This window comes from Hirundo rustica, chromosome 2 (genome assembly GCF_015227805.2).
Source record: "Hirundo rustica isolate bHirRus1 chromosome 2, bHirRus1.pri.v3, whole genome shotgun sequence".
NCBI lineage: Eukaryota > Metazoa > Chordata > Aves > Passeriformes > Hirundinidae > Hirundo > Hirundo rustica.
The window spans coordinates 108,944,873-108,972,858 of NC_053451.1; the positions used below are offsets into that span (position 1 = coordinate 108,944,873).

The 27,986-nt window shown below is 35.3% G+C and overlaps 1 protein-coding gene across 7 annotated transcripts in view; it reads right to left on the minus strand.

Moving 5' to 3' along the window:
* The window catches only part of DMD (dystrophin), a 1,060,860-nt gene that overhangs the window by 567,930 nt on the left and 464,944 nt on the right, over window positions 1–27,986 (minus strand). For all 7 annotated transcript variants that reach the window (XM_040088691.2, XM_040088709.2, XM_040088718.2 and 4 more), the window contains 2 exons: window positions 21,958–22,152; window positions 13,123–13,295 (listed from right to left, as the gene is read on the minus strand). In XM_040088691.2, coding sequence (XP_039944625.2) covers window positions 13,123–13,295; window positions 21,958–22,152 — 368 coding nt within the window. The remainder of the gene's footprint in view (window positions 1–13,122; window positions 13,296–21,957; window positions 22,153–27,986) is intronic.

Here is a 27,986-nt window from a genome sequence, read left to right on the forward strand (position 1 = left end):
ATTTACTATTTTTTGTCAGCATTTTCAGATATCCCTTTTAAAAATCAAGGTGAAAATTTTATCATATTGAAAACATTAAAAGAACCTAGATTTTGGCATACAATTCTGAGATGTTGGATGAAATTTGAGACAGACAGCTACTGAAAAAATACTAAATATATGAATCCTAGAAACTGGAATTCTTTAAAATGTGCTTGCTGCTAAACAGCTACTGAAACTGAGTTTACTTTTTTTTTTTTTCTTTTCTCACAGAGAAAAGAAAATGGAAAACAGAGGCATTTATTTCTACTATTTAGAATAGATGTTACAAATTATTGACTATTTTTATTTAAAGAATATTTAGAATGGTCTCAGCTACATTTTCCTTATATTTTGCTTTTCTTTAACTATGCTAACAGACAAAACATACAACTATTGATAGCCTATTTCTTTCTTCAGAGTATCCTCTCATTTTGTTTGTAGAAAATTCAATTTCACATTACCATATCACTTCTTAGTCCATATGATTTCTTTCTCAAAAGCTATAAGACTATCATGAGATGCATACTGATGAACTCATAGGATATGAGATCACATCTCATGAGTGTATTTCTGGGCAAGTGTGAGCATCCCACTCATAATAATATTATAAGAACACAAGGCGAAAATTCTGTTCAAGTAGTTATGATCACTGCAGGAGAGAAAAGAAAACAGGGAAAAAATAAAAAGAAAAGGAAACAGGGGGAAAAAAACCCTCTCCCCCTTGTGGCAAGGAAGTAGCACAAGACTACTCCTTTCTAAGGCTGGTATTAAACATCAGTGTCAGAAGTTCTCATCTGAACTAAAGGAATAAAGTGCCTGATTCAGCAGTCAAAGGCCTTCTTTTGCCCAGGAAGATGAGTGCTCTAAAGGCCTATATGTCGAGACCAACTTGGCAAAACCACTTAGAAAGTCAAGCCTTACGGCAGCCAAGAATTATGCAAATAGGTGTTTTTACCTAAAACCACTAAATTTCCAGTTCTGCAGAATAAACTGCTGCATTGGTCAATAAAATCTGGAGCATAAAGCCTTATAAAGATTAAGTTTCTTTACCCTTTCTCAAAATGGTTCTAAATATAACTGCAATATCTCTCAACCTGACTGAAAAATTAGAATGGAGCAGCTAAAAGCACTTTCATACATGCATGCAACTACACACACAAAGATAAATGTACAGAGGATTCAAACTAAAACAACGTGTTATACTTTGGAAGGCAAATTTACGGCCAGGAAAAAGAGTTCTGCAGCCAGACATAGTACTTTACAATAATAGCTAATAAAAATGGTGGAAGGAAGCTCTTTTTTTAATAGTGATAAAGGAAAATCAAACATTATCACTTTTAGAATTTTATTAACTAGAACTGACAATAAAGAGTTTGAATGTTTGAAAGAAACACTGTGAGTAAAATGATGAAGTATGAGACTTAGAAGACATTTCTGAAAATCTGCATAGATAGAAATAATATTCACAGTTTCTGGTTTGTTGAGATGCAGGTGCTCGGGTTTTTGAATTTTTTTAAATGTTTAAAAGTTCAAGAAATCCAAGTCCTTTCCTAGATAAGGTGGACAGACACTGCAGGACCACAGAACAATAACCTCTGATTATTAACATATTCCAGAGGTCTGTATCAAGCAGATTCTAGAGAGAGACCACAGGAAATCTTACTGATGAGTGCATGAGACTTTAGAGGTTTTAAAGGGAGAATGTTTATATCAGACGGTCCTGATTTCTTTGCAGGGTTTTCCACAAGATGCAGTACCCCCTACCATTCAAAGAAGCATTATGGTATATGCATACATGCTATATGCATATATTTTCTTCATGAGTATGACATCAGAGTTCTATAAGAATAAAACTGCATAAAGTCTGAAAAATATAATGAACCTATAAAAAAGGAGAAGGACCAAGAGGCTCCCCTTGCTCTTCATGGTCATAGGCATGACTGAAGGAGGTGAAGTCCTTCTTCAGAAGCACAACTGAAGGACAACTTTGTGTGTGTAGTTGCAAGTCAAGAATTACGTCACAGAACTCAAACCCTACAAGTCTTCTCCCCCAGCCAGGCTGCACCCCAGGACACTGGGAGAGCAGACACTTTACAGCCTAAGATGCCATTGGCTTTCTGGGCTGCAAGTATATGTTGCCTGCTCATATCTAATTTTTCATCTACCAACAACTCCAACAGGGTTGTTCTAAAGCTCTCCATCGATCATCATGGTTATATCAGAGGTGGAAAAGTTAACATGCTGAGTCACAGAGCTGCCATTCAGAGGTTGCTAGATAGGGCTGAGCCAACAGAAGCCCCATTGAATTATTCAAGAAATGCAAAGTCCAGCACCTGTGAAGGAAGAACCCCTTGCAAGAATATAGTTTGGAAATTGATTGGCTGGGAAGTGGCTTTGCAAAAAAGGATCTGGTGTCCTGTGGGCAGCAAGTGGGACATGAACCAGCAGTGTGTCTTGTTAGCCAAAACAATCAAGTATATCCTGGGCTGCATTGACAGCAGCACAGCCAGCAGACTGAGAGAAGTCTGCTCTTTCTCACTCAGGTCTCACTGGGCCACATCCAGAACACTGTGTCTGGTTTTGCACTGGTCAAAACAGGACCTTAACCAACTGGAGTGAATTCAACAGGACAACACCACAAAATCATGGGGCTGGGGCACTTGTTCTGTGAGGAGGTCATTGAAGAGCTTCAATCAGGCTCTTCAGAGGGGTACACAGTGTGAGGATGAAAGACAACAGATATAAAAGCAAATGAGTGTTTTAGACAAGATATAAGGAAAAAAATATTGAACCATGAGGACAGTCAAGCTGCGGAACAGATTTCCAAGAAGTGGGTCAGTCTCTGCTGTTGAAGGTCTTTAAGACCTGCCTGGCTAAAGTAACCTACTAGTGTTGACCATGTTTTGTGCAGAATGTTAGACTGGGAGAGCCCCTGACAGTCCTTCCAACTGGAATTATTCTGTGATTCTGTGACACTTATTAAGGAAATTAAAACACTAAGTCACCATAGCTAGATCTTACACAGCACTTTCATCAGTAGCTCAGGACAAAGGAAAAATATGGGAGCAAGGTGTAATCACCCAGAGATCAGTTCCTAAAAGGGATTCTAGTGAATTTTTTATGACTAACAAGCTAAGCAAATAAAACCTAAGGAAACAAAACTTCAGTGATTATGTTGTTCATCATTCATTTCCAAGAATAAATTTTCTAGCCTTTTAGCCAATTTCAGCCAAATCTGAGAGGGAAGCCTCAAAGGTAATTGTGCTGTTATAGGATTTTGAAAAATTGGTTGCTGGAGAGAAGAAAGAACATTTTACTTGTTTTAACACTCCAAAAAGAAAAACAGAGGGTCCCTGACTTCTGTTTTGACTGGCAACTGTATTCCAGCCATCCAGCTAATGAATGCACAGAAGCAAAATATAGGTAAACTCTATTCTATGGGAATTGCATGTGAATTTTTTTCCTTATTGTTTTTCAGTCTTGCTACCCACCTCTTTTTAATTTTCTTGCCATCATATGAGACTTGTGGACAGAAAGAATAAATCAGATAATCTAACTCGAATTGAGGCTATAGAAACTTACAGTGTTATCCTTATGTTGCCCTAATAGATGGAGAATTGCCTCAAGGTCTTAATGGAGTTATTACTAAATCCAATTTTCCTGAGTGATATCAGCCTTAATTATATAGGAGAGCAAAATAATTGTCACTCATTTTATTTTAGTGTAACTGTTGAAAGAACATTTTTAACCTTACGCTAAGAATTAATCTCTCTTGTACTAGAAAAGCAACTAGGCACTTACAATAATTACCAATCACATGAAATAATGAAAGTTTAATCCAGAAGGAAACTATATATTCCAGGAAGAAACAAAGATTATCACATTGCAAAGAACTACTTGCAATTCATCTATGGCATAGTCCCCTGCAGAAGCCCAGAAGATAAGGGGTTAAGCATGTCCCAAACACGGATAGCCATGGAGTCAACCAAGGGCTGCTGGTGGGAACACACTGTGAGTAAGAACAGCATGTGGCTGAAGAAGGGGCCAGGCAGAGGCAGGGCAGCACTTTCCTGGGACAACTGGCCTTGTTCTGGCTCCTGGAGTGAAGAACAAAACAGCACAGGGCAAGTACAGGAATGAGGTCGAGGAGAGGGCATGGACTGTTGGCCAGAGGCCAGCCCAGTAGTCTTTATTCCCCAATCAAGACTCTTAAAGTCCCCCACTAACTCCCTGACTTATTTTCAGAGAGGTCTGGAACAAACTGATGATGATATCTTATTTGTATAGAAAGCAAGAAACTTAGCTCCTAGGTGAGGAAAACTTAGTTTTAAAAAGGTGCCTCCACAAAGCCTGGGTGGTGCTCGCCCCATTAGCTGGATCCTTGTGGCCCTTCCTCTGTCTCTCTCTCTCTCTTCTTTTTTTCTCTCTCTTTTTCTTTTTTTTTTTCATTCTCTCTCTTTCTTTTTCTCTCTCTCCCTCTCTTAAATTTCTTTCTCCCTCTTCCATTTCACCTGTGACCCCTTAGTCAAAATCCACCACCGTATACTTATACTATAACAGACTTATACCAATTTCTTTCATGTTTATAATTCAGTAATGAAATTTTGCAAGCATTTATGTTCCATCATGTTGTTTTCCTCTGAGGAATGGTTTTTCCCCTCAGAATCCCGCTGAAGCCTGTGCCATGTAGTTAAACCCTTTTTCCCTATTATACTTACACCTGACCGTATTGGCTCAGGGCCAACATCTTTCCTTGGCCCAAAACTAGATATACCCCTGTTTCTTCCTGGTTCTCTCTCTCCTCAGGCTCCTGGAACATCACATTGAGAATAAAGCTTGGATGGAAGCCTGGGGGGTGAGAGCCACTCTTTTGAAATCTTTATTCTGTCTCTCTGAAATATATTTCCCTAAAACCCCTGAATAACTGAGCTAGCAAGAGCCGGGGGGTGGCTAGAGGGAAGTATATTTTCACCATCTGACTTTTGTTGTTCCTTTTTGAAAATGGCATGTATAAATCTTGGGTACACCTTCCCTTCCTGTTAAGGATGGGATGCCACAGACCCCCAAAATAACAGCAAATAGAAAAGAGGCTTTTTGCTTCCTTTTACGAAACATTCCTGTGATACTCTGCTTCAATTTAAAAAGGAAACTTTTTTCTATTTTAAAAAATATTCACAGTTCCACAGACAAATAAAGATAAGCAAACAAACAAAAAAGGCTAAATTAATCTCAAGGGTCAAAATCGTTGGGATCAGAATCTACTCTATTAATGTGTAGTGTACCTAGTGCTATAAAAATTAGACAAACAGTTTTTGTCAGTTCTGTTGCCATTACGTTTTGGATAACACCAGAAATACTGACTAGTTTTCACCAAAATCACCTCACACACTTGCTCATAAAGAAAAGAAAATTTGAAAGCTTACCACCCCCAAGGAATTACTGAATATCACCAGGACAGAAGGCTGAACCCTGTAAACTCAAAATTATTAGTAGCGAGGTCTGAGACTATCACAAAATCTGCTGTTTTCTACTCTAACTATAGTGTGTGTCTTCTTTGTCTCTTTGGCACACAGGGGTGTATGTAATACATTTAATACAAGAAAAAGGTTCATTTCAAACTGCCTTGGAGGAAGAAAAAGAAAATTATATTTATTAGATGACAGCCAGAATGTGTACTGAGAGCTGAGAAACAACAGTGATGAAAACTGTATAAAACAGAAAACTGTAACTTCTGACTTTAGCTACAGATGTTAAAAGACTAGGCTCCCTCTACTGTCAAAAATGCTTTCCCGGGAGGTACTTCCAGGGAGGTGTACACTGCACCACGGCAACTAGAGAGCGGCAATTCCTTAAAAAGCTTCAAGGGAATTCTGCAAAGGAGCTCCCCTCAGTACATCCAATATTCATTGGACCTAATGGCAGCTCCTGCAACCTCATCCTTCATCCAGTGCACAGCTGACCCAGCTAAATATTCATCCAGCTGAAAAATTCTGGCACTGCACAATGCAATGATTCAATACCAACAGTGAAAGTACACCTTATTCGTCAACACTTACAGAAGGTAATTGGAGTCACCGCAAATAAAGTTTGGGACCTGAGGATACCCTGCAGTTCTCTCAGGCTCTATCTACATGGACGGATGCAGCTGAGCATGAATGAGCTCTGCCTGTGCTTTGAGGTGGTTGGCTATAAATCAGGGCTATCTGTGAATGCACTAACATAGCACTGCCCCTAAAGCAAGTATACCCTTCATTCCAGCTGGGCCTCACAGCTTATGACACTGACCACAATGTCGTATTTTTTTTGTGTATCTGACATGAGGGCCCAAGACAGTTCATATCCAGATGGCTCAGAGTCTATTTGCTTCTGCTGCATTTCTCTTCATACATATTTGCATTCCCATAGTTCTACAGCCCACATATTCATGACTAAGCCATAACATTTCCTAGACTTTTCAGTGAAAATCTTTGTTTGTACAGCAGAAAAAGGCTCTACAATAATTCCTGTATGAATGTGGTGCAGTTTTGTCACTGAGCATTTTACAGGAAAGTTATGCTAAGTTATGCTAATTGTCAGGCTTGAGGGTTGACGATTTTAAAACATACAAGATTCTTTTTCAGCTGAAACACTTTCACAGCACAAACACATGCAAGATTATCTCCTCTACTTATCAAAAGAAATTCTGAGCAAGTTATTTTCACCTCATTTTACAATATAGCCACCTTCAATTCCCATACCAAGTATTTTCCCTTTTAAACTCTTTAATTAAACTATGACAGTAATTCAATAAGCATAGCTCTTTTCCCAAAAGCTACAGTGTTATTTCTTACCCTGCCTCAAATTTGCTATTTAAGTTTTACAAATAATTTTAGATTTTACTTATAGCTGTTCCATTTAGAAGATGATCTTACATATAGTGCCCCATGAAAAGAGACATTTTAATGGCCATATATAAGGTTAAAAAAAAAAAAAAAAATCCAGCTTGCTATAAATTTAATCTTTTTACTTATAAAGCAGGCCACAAAAAAATTCCTGCATATTTTGTGTTTCTTTACATTATAAAAACTGACAGAAAGCCTTATCTAGATTGTCCATAATAAAACATTTATATGTTACTCATGTTTGTTATACATTATTTATTACTTATTTGCAAGCAATTAAGCAACCAGTGAAATTAACCAATACATTAACTTGATGGTGCAATATTATGGGGGCAAATTAAGTAGCAAATTTGTTGCAAGAATTTGATTATAAAGCAACTGCTATGGAGAGCATTTTGTACAGTAAGCAGGGTATGGAAATTAACAACTAACGCTGGCTGTAAGAGTCAAGCATTATAAGCTGCCCTTTTCAAAATCTAAATGAACAATTTGAGTCACTGTGAAAGAAAGCAAGGAAAAAAAAAAAACAACAAAAACCAAAAAAAACCTACCCTGCATGTAACTAAGGCATGGTAGCTATTCTGAGATTAACATTAGAAAGGAAATAATTTTCTTCTCTCATTGGGGATGAACTAATCTGTTCTGGCTTTCACTTTCACCTTGAATCCCGAGCCAAGGGTAATTCTAATAACAAGACTTACAACCTCAACAGAAATATGTGAGCAGATTTTTTTGGAAGAGAACAGCCACTATTTCTCACTATCTCTTACAATACCTATGCCTTCCACTTGTTGCTTTTCTCCCTGTACTGAAACAAAGCCAGCTAACATTCATTTTTGTCATTCACTTTGTCAGAGTTAAAGCAAGTACAAAGAAATGCTGACTGGGCTTAGTGAAAGAGATATATAACACGTTTAGATATAAATTAAACTGTATTTTTTTGTTATATTTTCTAGCTTAAGACCCATCCCCCCTAATTTTATCTGTCCCAAAGTAGTGTCTCTTATCTTGTCTGGTCTCCCTGAAGAGTCAGCAGACCCACTATACATAGTGCAAAAGTTACCCGTGAAATGGATTGCCTGGCAGTGTTTAATTGAGAAAGAACATAGGCAAGTACTGTAAAATAGGTAACTAAAACTTGGACAGCTAAAGGTAGGTCACAGGACTCATATCTTCAATGACTTCACATTTACAGAGCATTGTTAGTGTCACAGGTGAAAATTGGAAATCCACAACTGAGAAACTCTGGGAAGGAAAACATAAATAGCTTAAACGGCCCCCTAGTATGTCTAATTAAAATTAAAGAATCGCCTACAATAATTCCATTTTGATGTTCCTTAAGATAGATATGGCCCTCAAGGCTACAAAACCATTTTCTTAAAAGTTCTAAATGTGCCCTTTTAATATTTCTTTGCAAGGCTAAATAGTTGTACAATGAACAGTCACAGGGGGATTCAGACCTAAGCAGGATTATATAGTGGAATGTTAATGAGAAATCTATACAAGATTGGCATTAGATGAATGAGAGAGCTGGGCCCCTCTGAAATGAGACATTGAGGACATGAAAGAAGGGTTGGGGTACCTAAATGTTCCTGTAGATCTACATTCAATGGAATAATTTCCTCAGTATTCTAACATCTGGGTTTACACTTGTCAGTTGCCTATCGATACTACTCCAAGACAATACCTCATACTATGAAAAGATAACTATAATCTTAATACATCACTCGGGATGAATGCAGATCTCTTGATATTATATCTCTGTAATTTCTACTAAGCAGTAAGAGCACAGAAGCTGGATCTGATTCAGATACCATAGACAGGCATATCCTCAAGACTTGCTGGACCTGCAGTAATTCAGAACACAGGCTGGTTACTTATATTTGAAAAATGAATGTATTTCATTTCTTTTTCCTAATATCTTGATCCATGGATTGGAGTAGTTCTCAACTCAAAAGAATATATGTCAATAAGGGTTTATGACATCTGCTAACGTGTTGTCTTAGAAATATTACTGCAAGAATTTTCTCAGACAATGAATCAATTCTTTATGTATAATAAATGTTTTCCCTTTGGCCTTACCAAGCTAATCAACTGTTAGTTAAAGGTTATTCAGAAAAAGTTGACAGTTGTACTGTTATCAAAAAATGAAACTAATTCTTACTATAAACCTATTACCTATTTCTTTATGGTTTACTCTTGTTACTACAAAAATTGCTAGTTGTCTGTGAATTCTGTGAATTTTACAAAGCTGTCAATGTATCTTTATTACCATTATTATGGATTTGCTGTCTTTTCTGATATAAGACTTGCATTTCACTTTTTTCTACTTTTCAGAATTATCAAGAAGCACTTCCTAAAGATATCTCATACCAACTTCCCCATATTCTCTCACAACATTTAACTTCTAGTAGATTTGAGATTAATTAGATGTGCATTAATATAGTCTGTAATGTAGGCCCTAGAAGATAATTCTTAAATAAGACAAAAAAAAGGCAAAAATTAGTTGCCTGGCATTAAAATAAGAGGTCCATTAGAATTTCATTTCATCATCAAGAAACAGATTCAAAAATATTCAACATCTACAGTATCTGTAAAAGTTTAGTATGTTGCTTTTGAATCATATTCAAGTATTTTTAAATTTTTTCCTGCATTTTGTGTCTTTTTTTTTTTTTTTTTTTAATTTGTATTTGCATCTTCAATTCCTAAATAAATATTTCAAATTAACATCTCTTCTGGAAAACTTTATTGCACTTAAATGATTCAGTGATTTCTGGCAGTGTCACTGCTCCCTTAATATTAGGGAGCACTTGTTTACAGAAGCAAGGCTTAGGCATAAATTTCCTGGGAAGACAATATCCTGAAAAGACAAACAATATCTCTTACAAGTGGCATGCTGATAAGAAAGATATATAACTTTAAAAGTTATATAAGACAGTAATTTAAAAGCCTATCTTCTGTTGTGTTTTTTTTCCCCAAAAAATTATATGTTCTCATTTAAAGTATATAGGAACCTGGTGTAAGTGTCACTCCTAAATAATCATGATTAATACAAAAAACACCCCAGTATTTAAGACTCCTGGAAAGAAGGAAGACTGTTGTGAAATTCCCGTACAAGGACAGGAAAAACTATGACATCTGAGTGACTTTTCTTACTGGCACTGAAACTTTACCTTTCAAAATTCAGATTCTATTACCTTAATACAACTGTTGGAAAAGATAACATAAAAATTTAGCATCAAGCAAAGGTTAAAGTTATAAATTAAATCATAAATTTCTCTTCAGCTCACAAAAGACAAATCATGCCACTGCTGTTTCCTGGAGTTTGCTTTACACTCATAAAACTGAAACCAAGGAAACAAATTCCACTTGGTGTAAGATGATGTCACTGCCATTTATCTGTTGGAAACACAATGTGTTACTATGTTCTGAAATTAATTGGAACAGAAAAAAAAGTCACTCCTATCAAAGAACCATGCTTACATATAGTCTTGACTTAAAAAATTAGTAAGTGAAGATTAGTGTTTCACTGTATTTGTGAAAGAGTGAAAGTATACATTAATTCTAGGTTTCTAAAGCCCCTGGAAGAGTACTCCAGGATGACCACAGCTTTTTTTTTTTTTTTTTTTTTTTTTTTTTTTTTTTTCTCCAATGAAATTTTGTCTGCTATATTATAGTAAGTACAATATTAACTGATTTAAATAGAGGAAACATGTTAAAGTAACTGGGAAATAAGGTTTTGAAATACTGTTGAATAACTGCACTTGTAAAGCTATTTGAGTACTTACCATTCATAGTGTATTTCTGAAAAATTGACACAGGTTCTGCTACAAAACAAACTGAAAATCTATTTTGATTTCTAATTAAAAGGAACTCAGTGTAGAGTTAATTACAAAGTATCTAGATATGAATCAGGACTTCTAGGAAATCAATTTCACACAAAAGAATGCAACATGAAGGTTTCTAATGGCTTCTATGAGATTTAGAGTAAGCTCTCTGCTAGTAAGTAGAGTGGTAAGGAAAGTTGCTTTGTTCTTCCATCTGTCATGGTGATAGATCACTTTTCATTTCTTAAAATAACAATTTCCATGTTATTGCAAGCCTTTGATTTCATAAAACCAATATTCAGAAATGAACATAGTTCCAGTATATTTGCTCCTGGTACATGGAATACTCCCAATTCACTTAGACATGCTCCCTTGAAAGCAAGACAGCTCCAATAACAATTCCAAAACTGTCCTTTAGCATCATCATCAATAGCATATCTCCTAATTGCAGCTTCATCCGTGTCTCAAGGGCAGAGTTACACTGATACTTTCACCCTTACAGACACAAACTGCTAGAAGTAAAACGCTAAAGGCTATACTGTCCTTCTTCACCTCATCCCTTGGATTTGTGTGCAGTCCAAATGCACCTCACAAAACAGCAGGAAGTGTAGGGACCAACCAGAGTTCAAACAAAGCCTCTTACACAGTTAATAAGGCTGACATCAAACCCAAAAGATTTAAAAGAAAAAAGAAAGGTGTGTGAATCAGACCGCATTCAAGCTTATTATCACCTTGAGTCGCTGTCCATCATACTGAAAGATGATAAGTCCCCCAGGGAAATGCCAGCTGGACAGTAATCATACTTTACAGTTCTCTAGTGCCTTTATCTGATGACCTCAAAATACTCGACCAACACTAATTCATTTCACCTCACAAGTCTTCTGCTGCTGGCTAAATACCTGAATACCTGAGCATCAGTGATGATAGTCCAAGCTTTCAACTAACAGTAAATTGCTGTGCTTGGTAGGCACCAGTGGCAGAAAATGCATATGAGGAAATTCCAAAGGTTTCTCAGAGACTGGTCTACTAAAATAGCAACAGGCTGGGAAAAGCCAGTCTCCAGGGAAAGGAGATTCCAAAGGTTTCTCAGAGATTGGGGTACTGAGCCAGTAAGACTTTGGTCAAAGACAGTCTCTGGGAAAAGCTCAACACCAATATCTCCTGGTCTGATTATCTGTGTGGGCAGATTTCCTTCAACCTCTTTTCTAACTTATCCTTCATTTTTGTACATGGCATCAGGACTTAAAAAAGATTTTTCTTAGCACACTAGAACAGCACTTGCTATTTGGAAAAAAAAAAAAAAAATCCAAAATAGCAACAGGCATAGAAGGAGAATTTGTAAACTTTACCAGATTACAAATGTCTCAGTTTCTCACACTCTAAATGTTGAGACAAATCAAAGATGACATGAAGATTACTGACATAGATTTTTTACTATTAACCTCTCTGATTATTATTTTTTTAAGCTTTACTCTCTTCTCTCTCCAGCAATTTATAATCAATGCTAGTGAGTGGCTGACAGTGGAAATAATGTCTAGGAATCTGCAAAGTGACTGACAGCTGTTTACCAATATTTCTAAACAAGAAAACATGAAAGTTACCAAGGACTGGATTGTAGAACGCAGTGCAGGCTAAACCCACATGAAGTATTTTTTTTTTCTTCCAGTATCCGCTTATGTGTTTAGAATCATATCTCATTCTATCATTAATGCAATAATTATTTGCATATTAAGCTAATTTTTATTTTTGTATAATGACAAAGTTTTTAACAACATTTTCTTAGTTAAGTGATATTTGAAAACATATGTGTAGTGCAAAAAGTGATATTCTATCAAATATCAATCTATTGTCTTTTGAGGTGGCATATCAAATAAAACTTTTAATGTCAAGTTTTCAGCATTGCCTGAAGAGCCAATTTTGTAAAATTCCTCTGAATGGAAAATTTCAGTGACTGGAACTAGTGATATATAGATACATACATACATAATGATTTTCTTTATCAGATTAATGTCATTCATTCTCAGAAGAATTGTCAAGGACTTTTCCATGGTAATTCAATAAGTGCTTGAAACTATGACTTTTTAATCTAAGGCAAAGTTATTTGTTAACTCTTAAATACTCAGGCTGGAAAAAAGGTGTATCTCATAAGTCATAGTAATTTATGTACCATTACTAGTTCAATGGTTAAATGCAAGTGACAGCTGGTCAAAATATTTTCATATTTTCAGTTTTACAAAAACACCCACAAATTAAATTACAATTATACGTAAATGTTCTATGCTTAGTTAGAAGAAAGTATTGTTTGTGACAAAAAGAAGAAAACAAAAATCATCAACACTAGGCCAAATATTTAAGAAAGCTATTAGAAAGAGCAAGTTTTAAAAGTTACTTACGCCTGTCGATCTCTGTACATCTTGTTAACTTTCTCCCATTCAAAATTAAGTTGAGTCAGCTTTTCTTGTATATTTGCTGCTTCCTTTGGTGTAACATTTTGTAAAGCCGGTGTCTTCTTGTTGTTAATAATTTCTACATGACCCTGCAGTCTCCCCAGGTTATCCTTAATGCTCTGTAATATCAAGATTTAAAAAAAATAAAAAACAAAATAATGTTTTTATAAATAAAAATAATGGTTCATAAGCAAAATAAATTGATACAAAACACTAATTAAACCATAACACTGTTAATAAGAGTAATTTTACAATAACCTGGTATAATAACTGAATGTTCATCTTTCTTTGAAGACTGAATGAAAGAGATCTGAGGAAGATGATGGCTGGAGGGGAAATAAAGTGTTATTGACTCAAAAGTTCTAAAAAAGTTCTAAAGTTCTGCATGTCAGTATTTCCTGACCTTTCATTTCCCTTTACTTCCCAATTCAGAAACCATTCCTTGGAGCAATCACCAGGAACAAAAGCCTGAGCCTTACAATCCCAGGCGGAGCCTGCTGAGGTGCTGAGATGATTTTGTGGGTGTGCAATGAGACCACTGTGAGGAGTTGCAGAAGAACTGAGCAAGATGCATTGAGAAAATCTTCAATTACTACACAAAAACAATGATCTGGCAAACCAAAAGTATTGGGCATTAAATTCACTTGGCAAAAGGCAAAAACTTGGTGCAAAAATGACACTGCAAAATCTCATGTCTCTGGAACATGACAGTAAAGGAGAAAAAAAAAAAAAAAAAAAAAAGGCATGGTCCTTTGATGGTTTTTCATTCAGCTTGAAAAATAATGGGTTTCCTTTTCACTATCCAAGTTTCCGAGAATGAGGTATACAAATGTCTTGAAATCAGTCTACACTAATGGATCAAAAGAAATGTATGGCAGACATTCAGCAAAGGAAATTTCACACTCATTGGTTTAAATAAACCATAGCTTTCAATATTTGGGGGTTTAGGCATAGAATATCACAAACCTTCAGTAATAATTTAGAAGGCAAAACCCCCAACCAAATAAAAATCTATCTCCTTTTATGCAAAATGTGTTACTCTTAATTTAAACAAGTAAATCTTACGTCTCCAAAAATCTCATCACTTTCGTCTCCTCTCTTGTAGGTCGTTTTTACATGCCCTTCTCTAAATATTTTCAAATTATTTACTTCCAAATTATTTGCTATTGTTTTCGGATTATATATGATATATACAGACAAGCTGTACTCCTTACTGTTTTACTTCTATAATTTAAAAAATATTATTACCGAACAACAGCTGTTTTCTGGATAAAAGTAGACACTGAGAAAATATTTTGAAGGTACAACTCAGTGCATATTAAACTGCGTAATCCAAAATTCTTAAGTAACAGGTGTCATTGAAATTTTTTACCATCCACTGATGACTTTTTGGTTTTGGTTGTTCATTCCTTTTTCCTGGTTTTAATCAAACTAAATAGTAACTTTCAATTTATTCCAATTTACTGAACACTATCAAACCATTTCAAAACTGCAATGAACAATACTAATTTTCATGTTGGTATTAAAGCGTTGCTCTACTAGTTACCTCCCATGTATAAAATTTAGTATACTCAAAGCTGCAGAGATGTGTGTAGCTACTGAAAAGAGATTGTTAGTGTTAGAAAGCCATTTATAAACTGGACAAACTTCATGGGCAGAGTGAACCAAAGTGAAGCACTTCCTGGTCCATGAGCAGGGAAGCCTTCTCCCTCTCCTGCCTTTCTTTAACTTTTGGAGTCTAATACTTGCCTGCTGTTGATTTGGCTTCTAGCTCTGCAATTCCTGATTTTTCTTAATAAACTTTTATGATAGCCATGTAGAATGCACTTATTGTTTCCTTGTCTTTCAACATTTATGAATTCCGATTCAACAAATGGGTTTGTTTTTTTTCTTCAAATAATCACACAGTCCACACCATCTCATGACTAGTCAAGTTCACAATTCTATTGTAATGAATTTGATTTAAAAACAGTTTTTTAGAACCAGGGATACAATAGAGTGTACTGGTGTATTACTAGCAGTACTAATACAAAACAACAAGGATTTAGGGATAATTATCCAAATGGTTTAATCCTCCAGATTGCTGGAAAAATATTTTAAGATTTCTAAGAATTTAATAAAAGTTTTAGAAACACTTGAAGTGACAAAACTGGTTGTAATTTTTTTTAAACTAATTAATTACACTGCATTTACTATTTTGTAAATTATAAGACTTGAAACCCTTAAATAAATGTGAAGGCAATACATTGAAATAAATGCATACAAAACCACCCCACAAAACAAAAGAAAAAATACTCTGGGTTCTCTGGGTTCCTAGAGCTCTAGCACTATAATATGCAGTTTGTTGGGGGGTGTGGGGGGTGTGGTAAAAAGAGTACATTATATAACATCCCCCATATGAATAATAATTAGAATTTTTAGGTCTTGAGAAACGTGACTTACATTTAGCAGACTAAATGAATAATTATAAATCAAGAGAGAACAGTAGATGTCTTTTCTCTGGAATGAGTCACAATCAGGTACATGCTTCCTCCTTGTCAGCAATCCATCATGTGCAGGGAAGGCTGGCTGGGTCTGTGTCATTACTCAACAAACCTCATTTGACTTTCCCATAAAAAATGTCTCACACTCAGTGTTCCTTACTCAGGTCTACTTAAATCTTTGTTTTGCACACTCAGGGCATGGATAATTCGGACATTCAATGTTATTAATCTAAAGATAAGAAATATCAGATTATAAAAACATAAAATGCCTCTAAATATCCCATGTTATAAAGGAGGCAGCATTTTCACAAAACCTCATCCCTCATTAAATTTTGCATATTTAAAGAACAGGAGAAAATGTAACTGAAGTGTTATAAGCTTACAGGACATATTTAAGCATCCCAGTGAAGCTGCCTTCTTTTCAGTAGGTCTGAATATCAGCTCAGCTGAGCCACCCAAGAATGCATTTCTTGTGTTCAACATGTTGGAGTAATCAAATGAGTGCCTATATATGTGCCTATGTATATTTAAATTTTAGGCTTTTTCAACCAAGTATATCAATAAATATATCTAAATATTAAAAAATTATTAAATACATCTAAGCACTTCAGAATTTGTAGGTGATATATCCCTTAATGTTTAAAATTAGTGGTCTATGAAAAAGGTATAGAATTTCTATGTCACATTTTTGCTTTTGTTTAAAGCACAGCTGCTAAAGACAGAACAAGATGACACAGCTTGTTGCTGTGTAGTATTTGGTTTCATATTGTATTTCATTTTTATACTGGGTTTTGTAATGGTTTCTTCTGTATCCCCCTGTTCCCCTGGAAAATGTATCATCCCAAGGTTTGTCCCTGACCCTTTTCCCCACCCATTCTCCCACACTGGAATTTAATCCAACTCTGTTCCCCTCCCACCTTGTCCCTGATTGGGTAGTGGCTTGTCCCCGCCTTTAGCCCTTCCCTACATATATGCCAGAGGACCACACGGAAAACCCTCTTGGCTCGGGGACAGGGAACGGGCTCCTGACCCAGGCGGGCACAGGGCCACAGAAAAAAGACTGGATAAAGCTCTGATTTCCCCTCGGATCAAGTGCAGACCTTCCTTTGCCATCTACGGGAATCTGATCTCTCTCTAAAGGAAAAGGTTCACAGCTGCTCCTGGGTTTTTGGGGCCTTGAGGAAAAATCCTTCCAACTGTGGTTTGTGTCCCGAGCTAGCCAGGGCTCCGTGAGAGAGAGATGAGCCACAACAGCTGATGTGCTGTAAATGAATATAAGAATGTCCACAAGAAAAGAAAAAAAAGAGAAACCCCGTATATATACACGTGTATACATAAACTCATGTATCTCACACATATTCTCCCTCTCCTTTTCATGCTGAAGAGAGTGATCTGCAAACAATTATCAACAATGCCTGGGGAGATTTTGTAACATGGTTAAACAGAAGCAAACACTGCTTTAATTTTTGTAGAAAAAAAGGATAACAGAAAATCATTAGCTGCTGAAGTGACAGTAGCCTTTAGGGACTGATCCATCTCACTCTTCTTAAAAGAGAAATCCGAGTGCTAGGGACTCAAGCCCCAGTTCATTTTCACTAACTGGAATTTGTCTTTATCAGCCAGAGAAAGACAACTTCCTGTAAAAATTCAGTTCCTTGGCTATTTGTGTACAAATCTGTCACTGTCTGTTACTGACAGATCTATTTGGAGAGTGCATGTGAGCACACTCAGTTCTAAGTTATGGTTAATTGAGTTTTATTGAGCTGCAGTAGAAAATCACTCTGAATTTCACATTACGTGAATCTTCTTGATAAGAATCACTCAGTACACACCAAATATATATTCTCATGTGTAAAAATATTTTTTTTTTGAAATCAAGAATTTGTAGAATGATGATTTATAATTTTATGTATAGCAGATTCATTACAGTATTTCATGGTTTTTGTACTAACATGAAACCCAGCAAGAGCACAGTTGTTAGTAATCATAGATTGCTGGAAAAAGTCCACAAATTATTTACAATTTAAAAAACTGTATAGAAATAAGAGTTAAAATATCTAGTATGGGTATGACTGGCTTCATAAACCATTTTGAAAGGGGATTCTTGCTGCCAGAATACTGGATGTGTGATGTGTACAGTGAATTCCTGTATTCTGAAATATGAGACAGTAGAAAACAGTACAAAAAACCCTGCTCTATCTGTCAGTAGATGGAAGATTACCAAAGGAAAAAGGAAGAGAAAAGATGAATCAGAGAATTAAAATATCTATATCTATAAAATAAGACAGAAACCAACCCAATTTTTAATGAACTAAACAAATGCCCAATGGGAAATACAGAAGAAGATGAAATAGAAGCAGAATTGTTGGAGTGATTATGCAAGATATACATTTATCTTACATGTATAAAAAATCTCTTCCTCAGAGCCAGATGGCTTTCCATATTAAAACTATGACATCATTAAAAAATATGATAACTAAGTGTATAATCATATTCTACAATAAGATGTTCCTGCCAAAATTGAGAATATGAAAAAAAAAAATTAAAAAAAAGAAGAGACTAATATGTATGGGCCTACTGCAGGTCTGCTTTATAATTATGTAATGCAAGTAACCACAGGAAGTTTTGAATTCAAAGTTAAAGAATTACGTAACAAATAGGCAAAACTATGCCACGTCTATGACAGTGATCCTTAAAAATTCTACTAGCAACTTTTTCACATTTGGTTATAAATTAGCCTTCTTAAATTCCAGGTATACCGTTTTATTTTAATACACTTTTCCTATGTGTTAGCAAAGAGAAATACATGTTAGTTTTATTCTCTGGTTAATCAGTGCATTTATTTCAGTGTATATGCCTCCCACTAAATAATCTGGAGCTTGAACAAGTCAAGTAGCTTGCATGAGATAATCATTGCACAGGAAAACTTTGTCTTAGTATGAACAATATAACCGTGTTAAGTAAAATATATGCAATTTCTTACACTGATTTAACTTTTAGGAAATATTTGAAACATCAGCTCCAGGGAAGGATAATTAGCTAAAATATGAAGGCATTTTATCTCTATGTTTGTTCATTCAATGGAACTCATTGTAATCACAATCAGTCCTACACAGGTAGCTCAAAGATTGTGAACTCCATCAATATGAACATCGTCAGTAACAGGAAGAAATGATGTCTGTGCTTATAACAGTTGTCCTGTTTTGAGAGTGTATCAGGCCAACTTTACTAATCCATCAATCCATGAACCACAATTTTCTGTACAACCACCTCGAGTTTCATCTTTGACAGAACTGTAATATTTAAATTGTTTGTTAAATACTGTCAGCACAGTGATAAAGAAAAGCCGAGGTACTGTATGTCATAATACTTGAAAGAGCTTGTAATGGGATGACGAAAATATTGCAATGCTCACTTTATGAGATGAAGTTTCTCTATCTGACTTTTCTACTCCCTAAAGCTTAAAATGAAAACATTCCTATAAGCTGCTTCCAGCAGATACAATAAATGTGCACATTAAATTATTACAGTTTGTTAAATGTTAAAAGCTACCAAATTTTCGCTGAAAAACCTCATCTTTTACTATTTCACATGACTTTGATATAAAAATATCAATGGTGTGACAATTGATATTAGCAATTTTTAATTTGTATTCAATATTTATCTTATTTTATAATGAGCAATCATGTTTAAGTTTTACTAAACACATTTACTCCGGAGAAAATGTCCAAAGCTGTTACTACTTATTCTTGTAAATAAACTTATTTTTCCTTTTATGGATTAATTAAAATGGATTCTTTCTGAATGGGAGTGAAAAAAAAAAAAAAAGCTCAGTTTTAAAACATAGAGCTATTCATGACAGTTCTGTAATTTGATTCATGCAAATCTGTCAGAGAAAAAAAATCAACGACAATTTAATTTCAAACCTTTCCCAACCAGCGGCTGAACAATTTCTGCACTACTTTTCTATTTTTACTGCGGGATAATGACAATGATGGATGCTTTTCTTTGCAAATAAATATTCATTAAGCAGGCTCAGATCAAACCTATACCCTTCCAAAAGCCCACGAATGTGCAAGACCCATTTGCCTCTTCTAAAAGATTTATTTTGGAGGAAGATGGAACTGTGCCCACAAATGCATCTCATAACAATTTAATAGTTCAGTTAAATTAAACCTATGGTAGTACTTACTTGTAACCTCTAATCAATATTATTAAAGTTGGTGTCAACTCCAATAATACCAAATATATATGGGTGAACAACAGATTACTTACGGATATAAATCAGATAAAGCTAGCCCAAATGCAAGACATTAAGAACTAAAAGGAAGCAATTTCCCAGTAAACTTCCTGAGGTAGACCACTGTTTCTCCACCCAATCTATTCGTGATCAGAAGCTCACCCACAAGGATCTAATAGGTGCTCATTAGCCATGATTTACATAGTATATGACTAGTTTTTTGTTTGGGTTTTTTTGTTTGTTTGTTTGTTTTCTGTGCAGAAGAGACTGTTTAAAATGAAGAATGACAATTAGATTGGCATGTTTTGTGCTTCAATACTCATACTGACTTTAATTTACTGGTACTAAATTGGAAGTGGCAAAAGAAACAGCCTACTAGTATTTGCCACCTATTGACTGACATCCTATTACCAGTTCTGTGCTTCCTTTGATACAACACTCCCCCCTTATGCTTCACCACCCAACTCTACTGCCTTGCTCAGAGACTGTGAACATCCTGATTTTCTCAAGCTGATAAGAATATTTGTGTGTGTGCACATGTGCATGTATACAAATGCCTAGAATATATAATATATCTGAATGTATAAGAATTATAAACAGGTGTGATTTTACAGAAGCTAATAGCATCATATGGATATTGTTACAAATCCTCTGACGTAGAAAGAGATAAATGGGCTCACACAGAAGAAAATTCAGATCATATAGCCAGGGCCACTGCCCTGATTCTCTAATCCTCTTTCTTACAGCTGACTGTAGGCAAATTCCAGCCTCTTTAGACTAATATTTACTTTTATTTTAAAATATTCTTTTTCCTAAATAATCAGAAAAATGGAAATACAGTCTTCTCTTCATGCTGGATGACAATTTGGAATTGCTGTAATTATATACAGCATTTGGCACATTTTTTTTTACAAGGCTTTCCTCACACATTATTCTGCAAAAGCTGATAACTCATTCATCTACTTAGGCTTATAACTTTAATCTTATTCTCTTCTAATGTCAATTCTGTGTTGGTTCCACCAATTTCAAAGGATTTCAGTGTTGCAGGCACTGAACAAACCAAGCAGTAATATTTCAAACACTGAAGCAACTACACAGTAGTATTTAAAGTCATACTAGCAATACTGAATTTGCTTTTTCTTAACTACATTATCTAACTACTGGATAATATTCTCTGTTTATCTAACTAAATGGAAATAACTACATGGATTTCAGATCCCATAAGATTTCAAGGTTTTTTGGTCTAACATGGTATGCAACAACTAAATTTTATTTGGTTTTGCTCCTGTTCCAATAGGAATAATTTTAGAAATCACACACTAAAATAAAACAGCCAAGACTGGGTATGGACAGGGTTACTCAGAAATTACTTATACTTACAGTATATACACAGAATCACAAAGTAACTTAAGCACATGTGCTCGGTTGGTCAGAGCATGATGCTAATAACACCAAGATTGGGGGTTCAGTCCCTGCATGGGCCATTCGCTTAAGAGTTGGATTTCATGACCCTTGTGGGTCCCTTTCAACTCAGAATATTCTGTGATTTAGATTGGAAAAGATCTAAGTCGAGTCCAGCCATCAAACCCAACACTTCTAAGCCCACTGCTGAGCCATGTCCCCAAGTGCTACATCATCTTATCTCCTAAACACCTCTAGGGATGGTAACTCAGCAGACTGTTCCACTGCTTAAAAAACATTTCAGTGAAGATTTTTTTTTCCATTATCCATACAAACCCCAAATATTTAACCATAAATTCTATCTTTAAATATACTATGCCTCTCCATCATCCTTTCTCTCACAAGACAATATGAGGATACCCTAATGCTCTTGTCCTCCAAATACAGGTTAAACAGGTAAAATAAATGAACAGTTCAGTGTTTTTTCATATTTTGCCCCAATATGCCCCCAAATACAAACATCCATGTAAGCACACACCACAGAGATTGGCTTAGAACTTGTAAAACAGTTGTCTCAGAATGAGCACAGGCTGCCAACATACAGAAGCCCCAAAATGATGCAATCTAATCATTGTCAAGAAAATCTTTCCATCTTACCTTGAGACACTCTTCTTGTTTGAAGAGATCCTCACAGTCCTTAGCCTGCAGAACAGGAGAATTAAGGCGCTCTTCCACTTCAGACAAGGCTTGCAGAAGGTGAAGGATCTCTGCCAGGTATGTAGAAGGCACATGAGTGGTTTCCACAGTCCTAGTTTCAGTCATCACAAAAGTTGTATCTTCACGAACTGTTTGCTAGTGTAGATATACAACAGAATGCTTCCTTTAGTTTCTTAACACCAGACAAAATTACAACAATGCAATTGCCAGTTCACAACCCAGAAACAAAACAAAAAAAAAAGAAATCAAAAGTAACTTCCAAGGAAAAATGCAGGAAGTATCTGAGGTTTCTGACACAGATCACTCATATTCCTTGTGTGTTTGAAATGGTGGGTACTGGAATTGATCCATGCAAGAGTGTGCAAGCTTTTCTTCTACTCTCCAAAGAAATGCAGAGAGGAAGTGCAAGAGTATGCTGAGATTATGACATTACTGAGATTTTAGTGCTAGCCCTTTCATTTTAAAGCACCTCTCGAAAAATCTGTCCTTCATTAAGAAATTTCATGCATGCCAAGTCTAAAATAATAAATAATTTCAAGGTATCAAGTAAACTAATGACATGTATAAAAGACACAATTCTTTAAATAAAATGCAACATATATATGCCAATTCTATACTTCCAACTATACTAAAAACTTGTTCTTTAATCTAGCAAGAACAATTTGGAATTTTCTGATTTGAATGGTCTTTAATACATCCTTATTTCTAATAGAAAACTCAGCAACACATCTCTTCATGAAGTTAGGACTTTTTTTTTTTTCTTTTTTTTTTAATGGAAAGATATGAAATAGACACCCTATTCTGGAAGCACATGCATACACCAAATGTATATCCCAAAATATTTTGGTTCCAGGAAAACACTTAATTGATTGATGGCATTTGAAAGCACACTGACATACAAGGTAATAAAAAATTGGTTGTCTATATAAATTCTCTGTATTTCCCATTTGATTTGTTAATGAATAAAAAGAGTAATAGTTTGATAAAAGTGTGCTTTGGAGCAGGGAGACCTCAGATTGCTTCTTTTCACTGAACTCCAAATACTAAATCACCTGCATGTCCATTGAAAAAGGGAAAGTTTAAGATATCAACTATTTGTGGTTTCACAAGCATAAGTTTGTTTATGGATTCTTAGTGTGGAAGCAAGATCCTTTGTTTTTGATGTCTGTCTTTGCACAAATATAAACGCTAATTATTTTTTACCTCAAAGAAATGTACAAGTAATTGTTGGTAAATATTCAAAAATTCTATTACTTATACTTGGAGCGATTTATGTCAAAGACAATTGATCAGTGGTCCTGAAGAAAACAGTATCATTATTTAGTTACTCATTATGCAAAAGAAAACAAATATAAGCACACACTACCTCTGCAAGGTGTCTCATTTTAATTCAGGACATATTTCTCTCTTCAGTTACTGAGCTGAGTCATCTGGTTCTTCAATTTTCTTTAGAGTCTTAAAATATGCATATACACACTCTAGAAGATGTATGCATATCACATATAAAGCCCATAAAGTTATCTGTAGACTTGTGTTATTCTGTTGCATTTCTTATGCAAATTTAATTGCTTTGCTTACACTTTTCTCACTAAATGACTTTTTCAGTACATCTGCTAACACTGAAAACTCTCTAATTACCATATCACTGCTATAATTTTTATTATTTAAAATAAATTGCCTTAAAAAAAAAGGGCTTGCCCCCCGTATGTTTCATGAATCACAGGCTCTGCAAAAATAACAGTTTACTCCGGTAAACCTAAAGAAAAAGCTGTCCCATTTTATTAGGAAATGGGAGAATCACAACAGGTCACTGAGACCTGCATGCATCAATATATATTTTAATTCCTCAAGATTACACTGTGACACTTCTACATATAGCAATGAACTTCAGACCCACATAAGAAACATTTAAACTATATTTATATTTTTCTTTTTGACTCGGAGGACAGAATATTTCTACTTGCAGCAATGGAAAGAGCATGCTAGGTGTGCAAGGGTTCCCACTAAAAAAGAGGTCACATGAGTATGTTAAAGTGGCATAAAAAGTACTATTAGTGTCTAGAGTTATATGAGATTAGCCTATTCTTTTCAACCCAAATTTAGGCCAATAAATATGTATATACACATATTTGCACATGAATGCATTCAGATAAATTAAAATCTGTGTCTTCTCTCTCTAAACTACAAAAAAGTCAAGTAGAAATGGGATGTCTAAGCACTTCATGGATATCACACTTAATTATTTATTGTGACAAAATCGGGTACCTTTCAATCACTTTTATGAAGATAGATGGGGTGTATGCAGCCAGATATTCACCCTGCCCTAACAGGAAAATTTAGATATTTCTCATAGGTGGATGATTACTTGTATAGTTCTACTGTTTATATTATTAGCTAAACTGTAAGACACTACAGTCAGAGAAATAAATAAATAACCAAAAGGATATATATATAAAAGTAGACACCTACCAGAACTTGTCCTCATATTTTGATATATTCTTAAAATAAGTAAGTAAGTAAATAAATAAATAAAATAGCCATAATCAAAATACATTAGTTTCTGAATACTCTTTTTTAAAAAGAGTTGAAAACTTGATACTACTTTAGAAATCAAGGATTAGGTATCTTTGTCTTAACTGAGGTTTTCAACAGGTCACAGGCATTTCTTTCCTTCTATCTTTCCTGCATTGAAACTATCATAGAACCCACAGCAGAAGCTGTCATGTTGCACTAAGGAATGGAGGGTAGGCATGTCCAGAACTGACAATTTTAATCAGCAAAGAGAAGCATTTTTAGCTTGTCCCAATATTCCCTGGAATTGCTTTATGACAGACAATAAAACAGGCAAAGTCCTTCCTCATATTTGATGTTGGAGTCCAGGGGATTCCTTTGGCTGCCCTGGAGGGTCTGGGACCTGGACAGGGGGGTCTGGGACCCTGGCCCAGAGCCCAGAGGGACATTGGCTTTGATCTCAGTCCGTGGGAAAGGCTTCCTGCACTGCGGGAGGGATTGCAAGCCACAAGAGTGTGAAAGATTGTAGTTTAGCTCGTCACAGGGTGAGAAAACAGTAGATTTGGGTTTTTAGTATGGAAGTGGATGGGAGCAAGATGGAGGATTTGGGGCGTTGTCTCCTGCTTCTTCTTTCTTCTTCCCTCACTCCATTTTCTGCAGTGATGGTGGCACAAAGTAGTTTAAGGAGATTGGGCCAAAGCAGGGATGACCTTTTTAGTATAAGTGATAGGTATTGGCAAATAATGATAAATAAAGTACATGTAACAATTAGTATAAAAGATAACGCCGCAGCCCAGTGAGGAGGAGTCACCAGATGCCCGAGCAGCTGCAGAGACCTTTGTTGGGCACTGAGAAATTTGTAAGATAAGAAACAATAAACAAAGCATGCAACCTTGAAAAATCAGAACCTGAAGACTCCGTCTCTTTCTTGCATCTGGCTCAGAGCTTTGCAGAAGGCAAAAAGACTCTAAAACCACCTGAATCTCAGAACCAAAACCGAGAATTTTGGACAAGCATTTTACTAGAAATGCAAAGCTGAAAATGAATCATATCCTAAAACTGTAGTGAGGAAAAAAAAGAAGAAAAACAAAACAAAACAAAACAAAACAAAACACCAGAACAAAAAACAAGAACAAAAACAAAACAAAAAAACCCCAAACACTTACAAAAGGAGATCTCTGCAGCTGGGAGCAAGTACTATTAAAATAATACTAATTCAGTAGATATATATGCAATTGCTAATGCCAAAATGGCTCATCAGAACCACGGTAGGTTAAGATTTTATAAGGATTAAAAATCAATAGGAAAGTGGAAATTAAAGATTTAGATAACCATTTAAAAAATGGGTTTGGATAAGTTGAATCTGATAAAATGACAGAATGCATTAGAGTTACTTAAAAATACTTAAAATAGTATTTTTAAAAACACATAGTACAACATATATATAAAATACAAAGAAACTGTTAAGTGATTGGGAAATGCTGGGTTAACTGGCCACTTCCTATTTTACTATTTCTGTAAAATACAATTTTAGTAATATTACTTTTTTATTTTTTTCCTGTCAGTAATATAATGATGTGCAAATCATTTTTTGCCTCTAAAAGAACAACTTCTTTGTGTAAGATTTAACATTTCATGCATTGCTTGTTATCAAGCATTACCATGTCTCAAATAGTAAATTGAATTTTCTTCCCCATCATTACATAATTTTAATTAAGTAACACGATCCTTCCATACACATGACTCCACTTAAACTGATTTTATTGATAGTTACCATGCCCTACCAGGGCAACAAAACCATAAGAAAGAAATTCATGACCCGTCCCTTCCAGAGAAGGCCAATAAGCAAAACCAAAACAAAACAATCAAACAAAATGACGACAAAAACTCAACAAAAAAGTACTGAAAAAATGCGGGTTTTGCTGAGAAATTCACATACCTTCTCCACAGAAATACATGTGACCATTACTGCCTACATCTTACACAGCGGTGGCATCAGAGCTAACTAGTCTTGGAGAATGCTGCTCATTTCCATTTAACAGTGGGAAATTTGTTGTTAAAACACCTTTCACCAATCTCAGTGTATCCATTTCCTCTCCTCTTTTTGCAGAGGGAACAATCCCAACATCACTTCTGCTGTTCAAGAGTTTACACTCAGAAAGCTTCCAGCTTTCTTGTGTCAGATCTCAACAACTGTTTTGTTTGTTGGTCTCTTCTCTGATAGGGCTCCAAACCTTAGAGTGTGTGTGCTTTATATTTGATGGCTTCACACAAACATGGGAGGAGTAAAATACTCCCATCTGCATTGTTTTATTTCACCACTGCTCCTGGCAGCATCCTGGTGAGAGGTTCAAGGAAAACAAACAAATGTACCTACTCCTGCAGTGAAATGACATGAGAAAATGGCCTTTGCAAGAAGCTGCATATCAGTAAAAAGTCTGTGACCTCTGCAGAATAAACGTGGTGTGCTACACATATGAAAAAAATAAGAGTCCAAAAAACTTGTGAATCACATGGTGTCTGCTAGCCCACGTTCACCATCAAGATATCAAATAAAGAATTAGACACACAAAAATATAATAAAATGCTATCAGAGGTCAAGAACCACTCTAAAGTATATATTTATAAAAAAAGCTTTTATTCACCCATTCCTACACCAACTGTGAATGGTGAGCTCAGCTGACATTCAGAGAAATTTATTCTGCCTTCAGTGTTGCTAGAATATCTTACCTGTTAGTGTGCATATAAGCAGAAAGATCAAAATTATAGTGATTACATGGAAATTTCACTATCAGGTTGGATGGCCTTAGTCAATCACAAACAAGTTATCAGCACAAAAAAATGCATCTCTTTCAAGGATGTAGAGACCTAAATACTCAATTAGGATTAAAAATGTATAAATTCCTTATGTAATTCTATGAAGATAAGACCTTAAAAAGACACTTGGAAACAGCAAAATATCTCTAAAATATTGAGAAAAAAATCATATTTTTAAGTAAGAACATAAATATAGTCTCATGAATATGATTTTTTTCCACTCATGTTGCAGAATGTTGCAGTCCACAAAATCTTGCGCATTGCAACAATTAAGTGATATCATTTAATGCTTGTATCTGATTTCATCACTCACTCATATTAAAAAAAGGGACTTTAAAAATATACATGGCCATTTTCAGCACTGTTCTTGGACAGAGGGTGCTTTATGCCTTCACAAAACTTCTCTGCCATAGCATACCTTACTTGAGAAATGCTGCTTTACCAGTTTCTCTTCTGTGATAAAATAACTCTACTTGATCTATACATAAAATTTAATAAAGCCTGCCAAAATGAAGCTATTCCTAACAATGGCATCAATTAGAAAACATTTCAGTAAATTTTAGACTCTAGGAGCAGCAATAGAAAATTGTAGGCTTTGATTTTGAAAATGATCTATCAACAGGCATCAACCAGCCTGAACT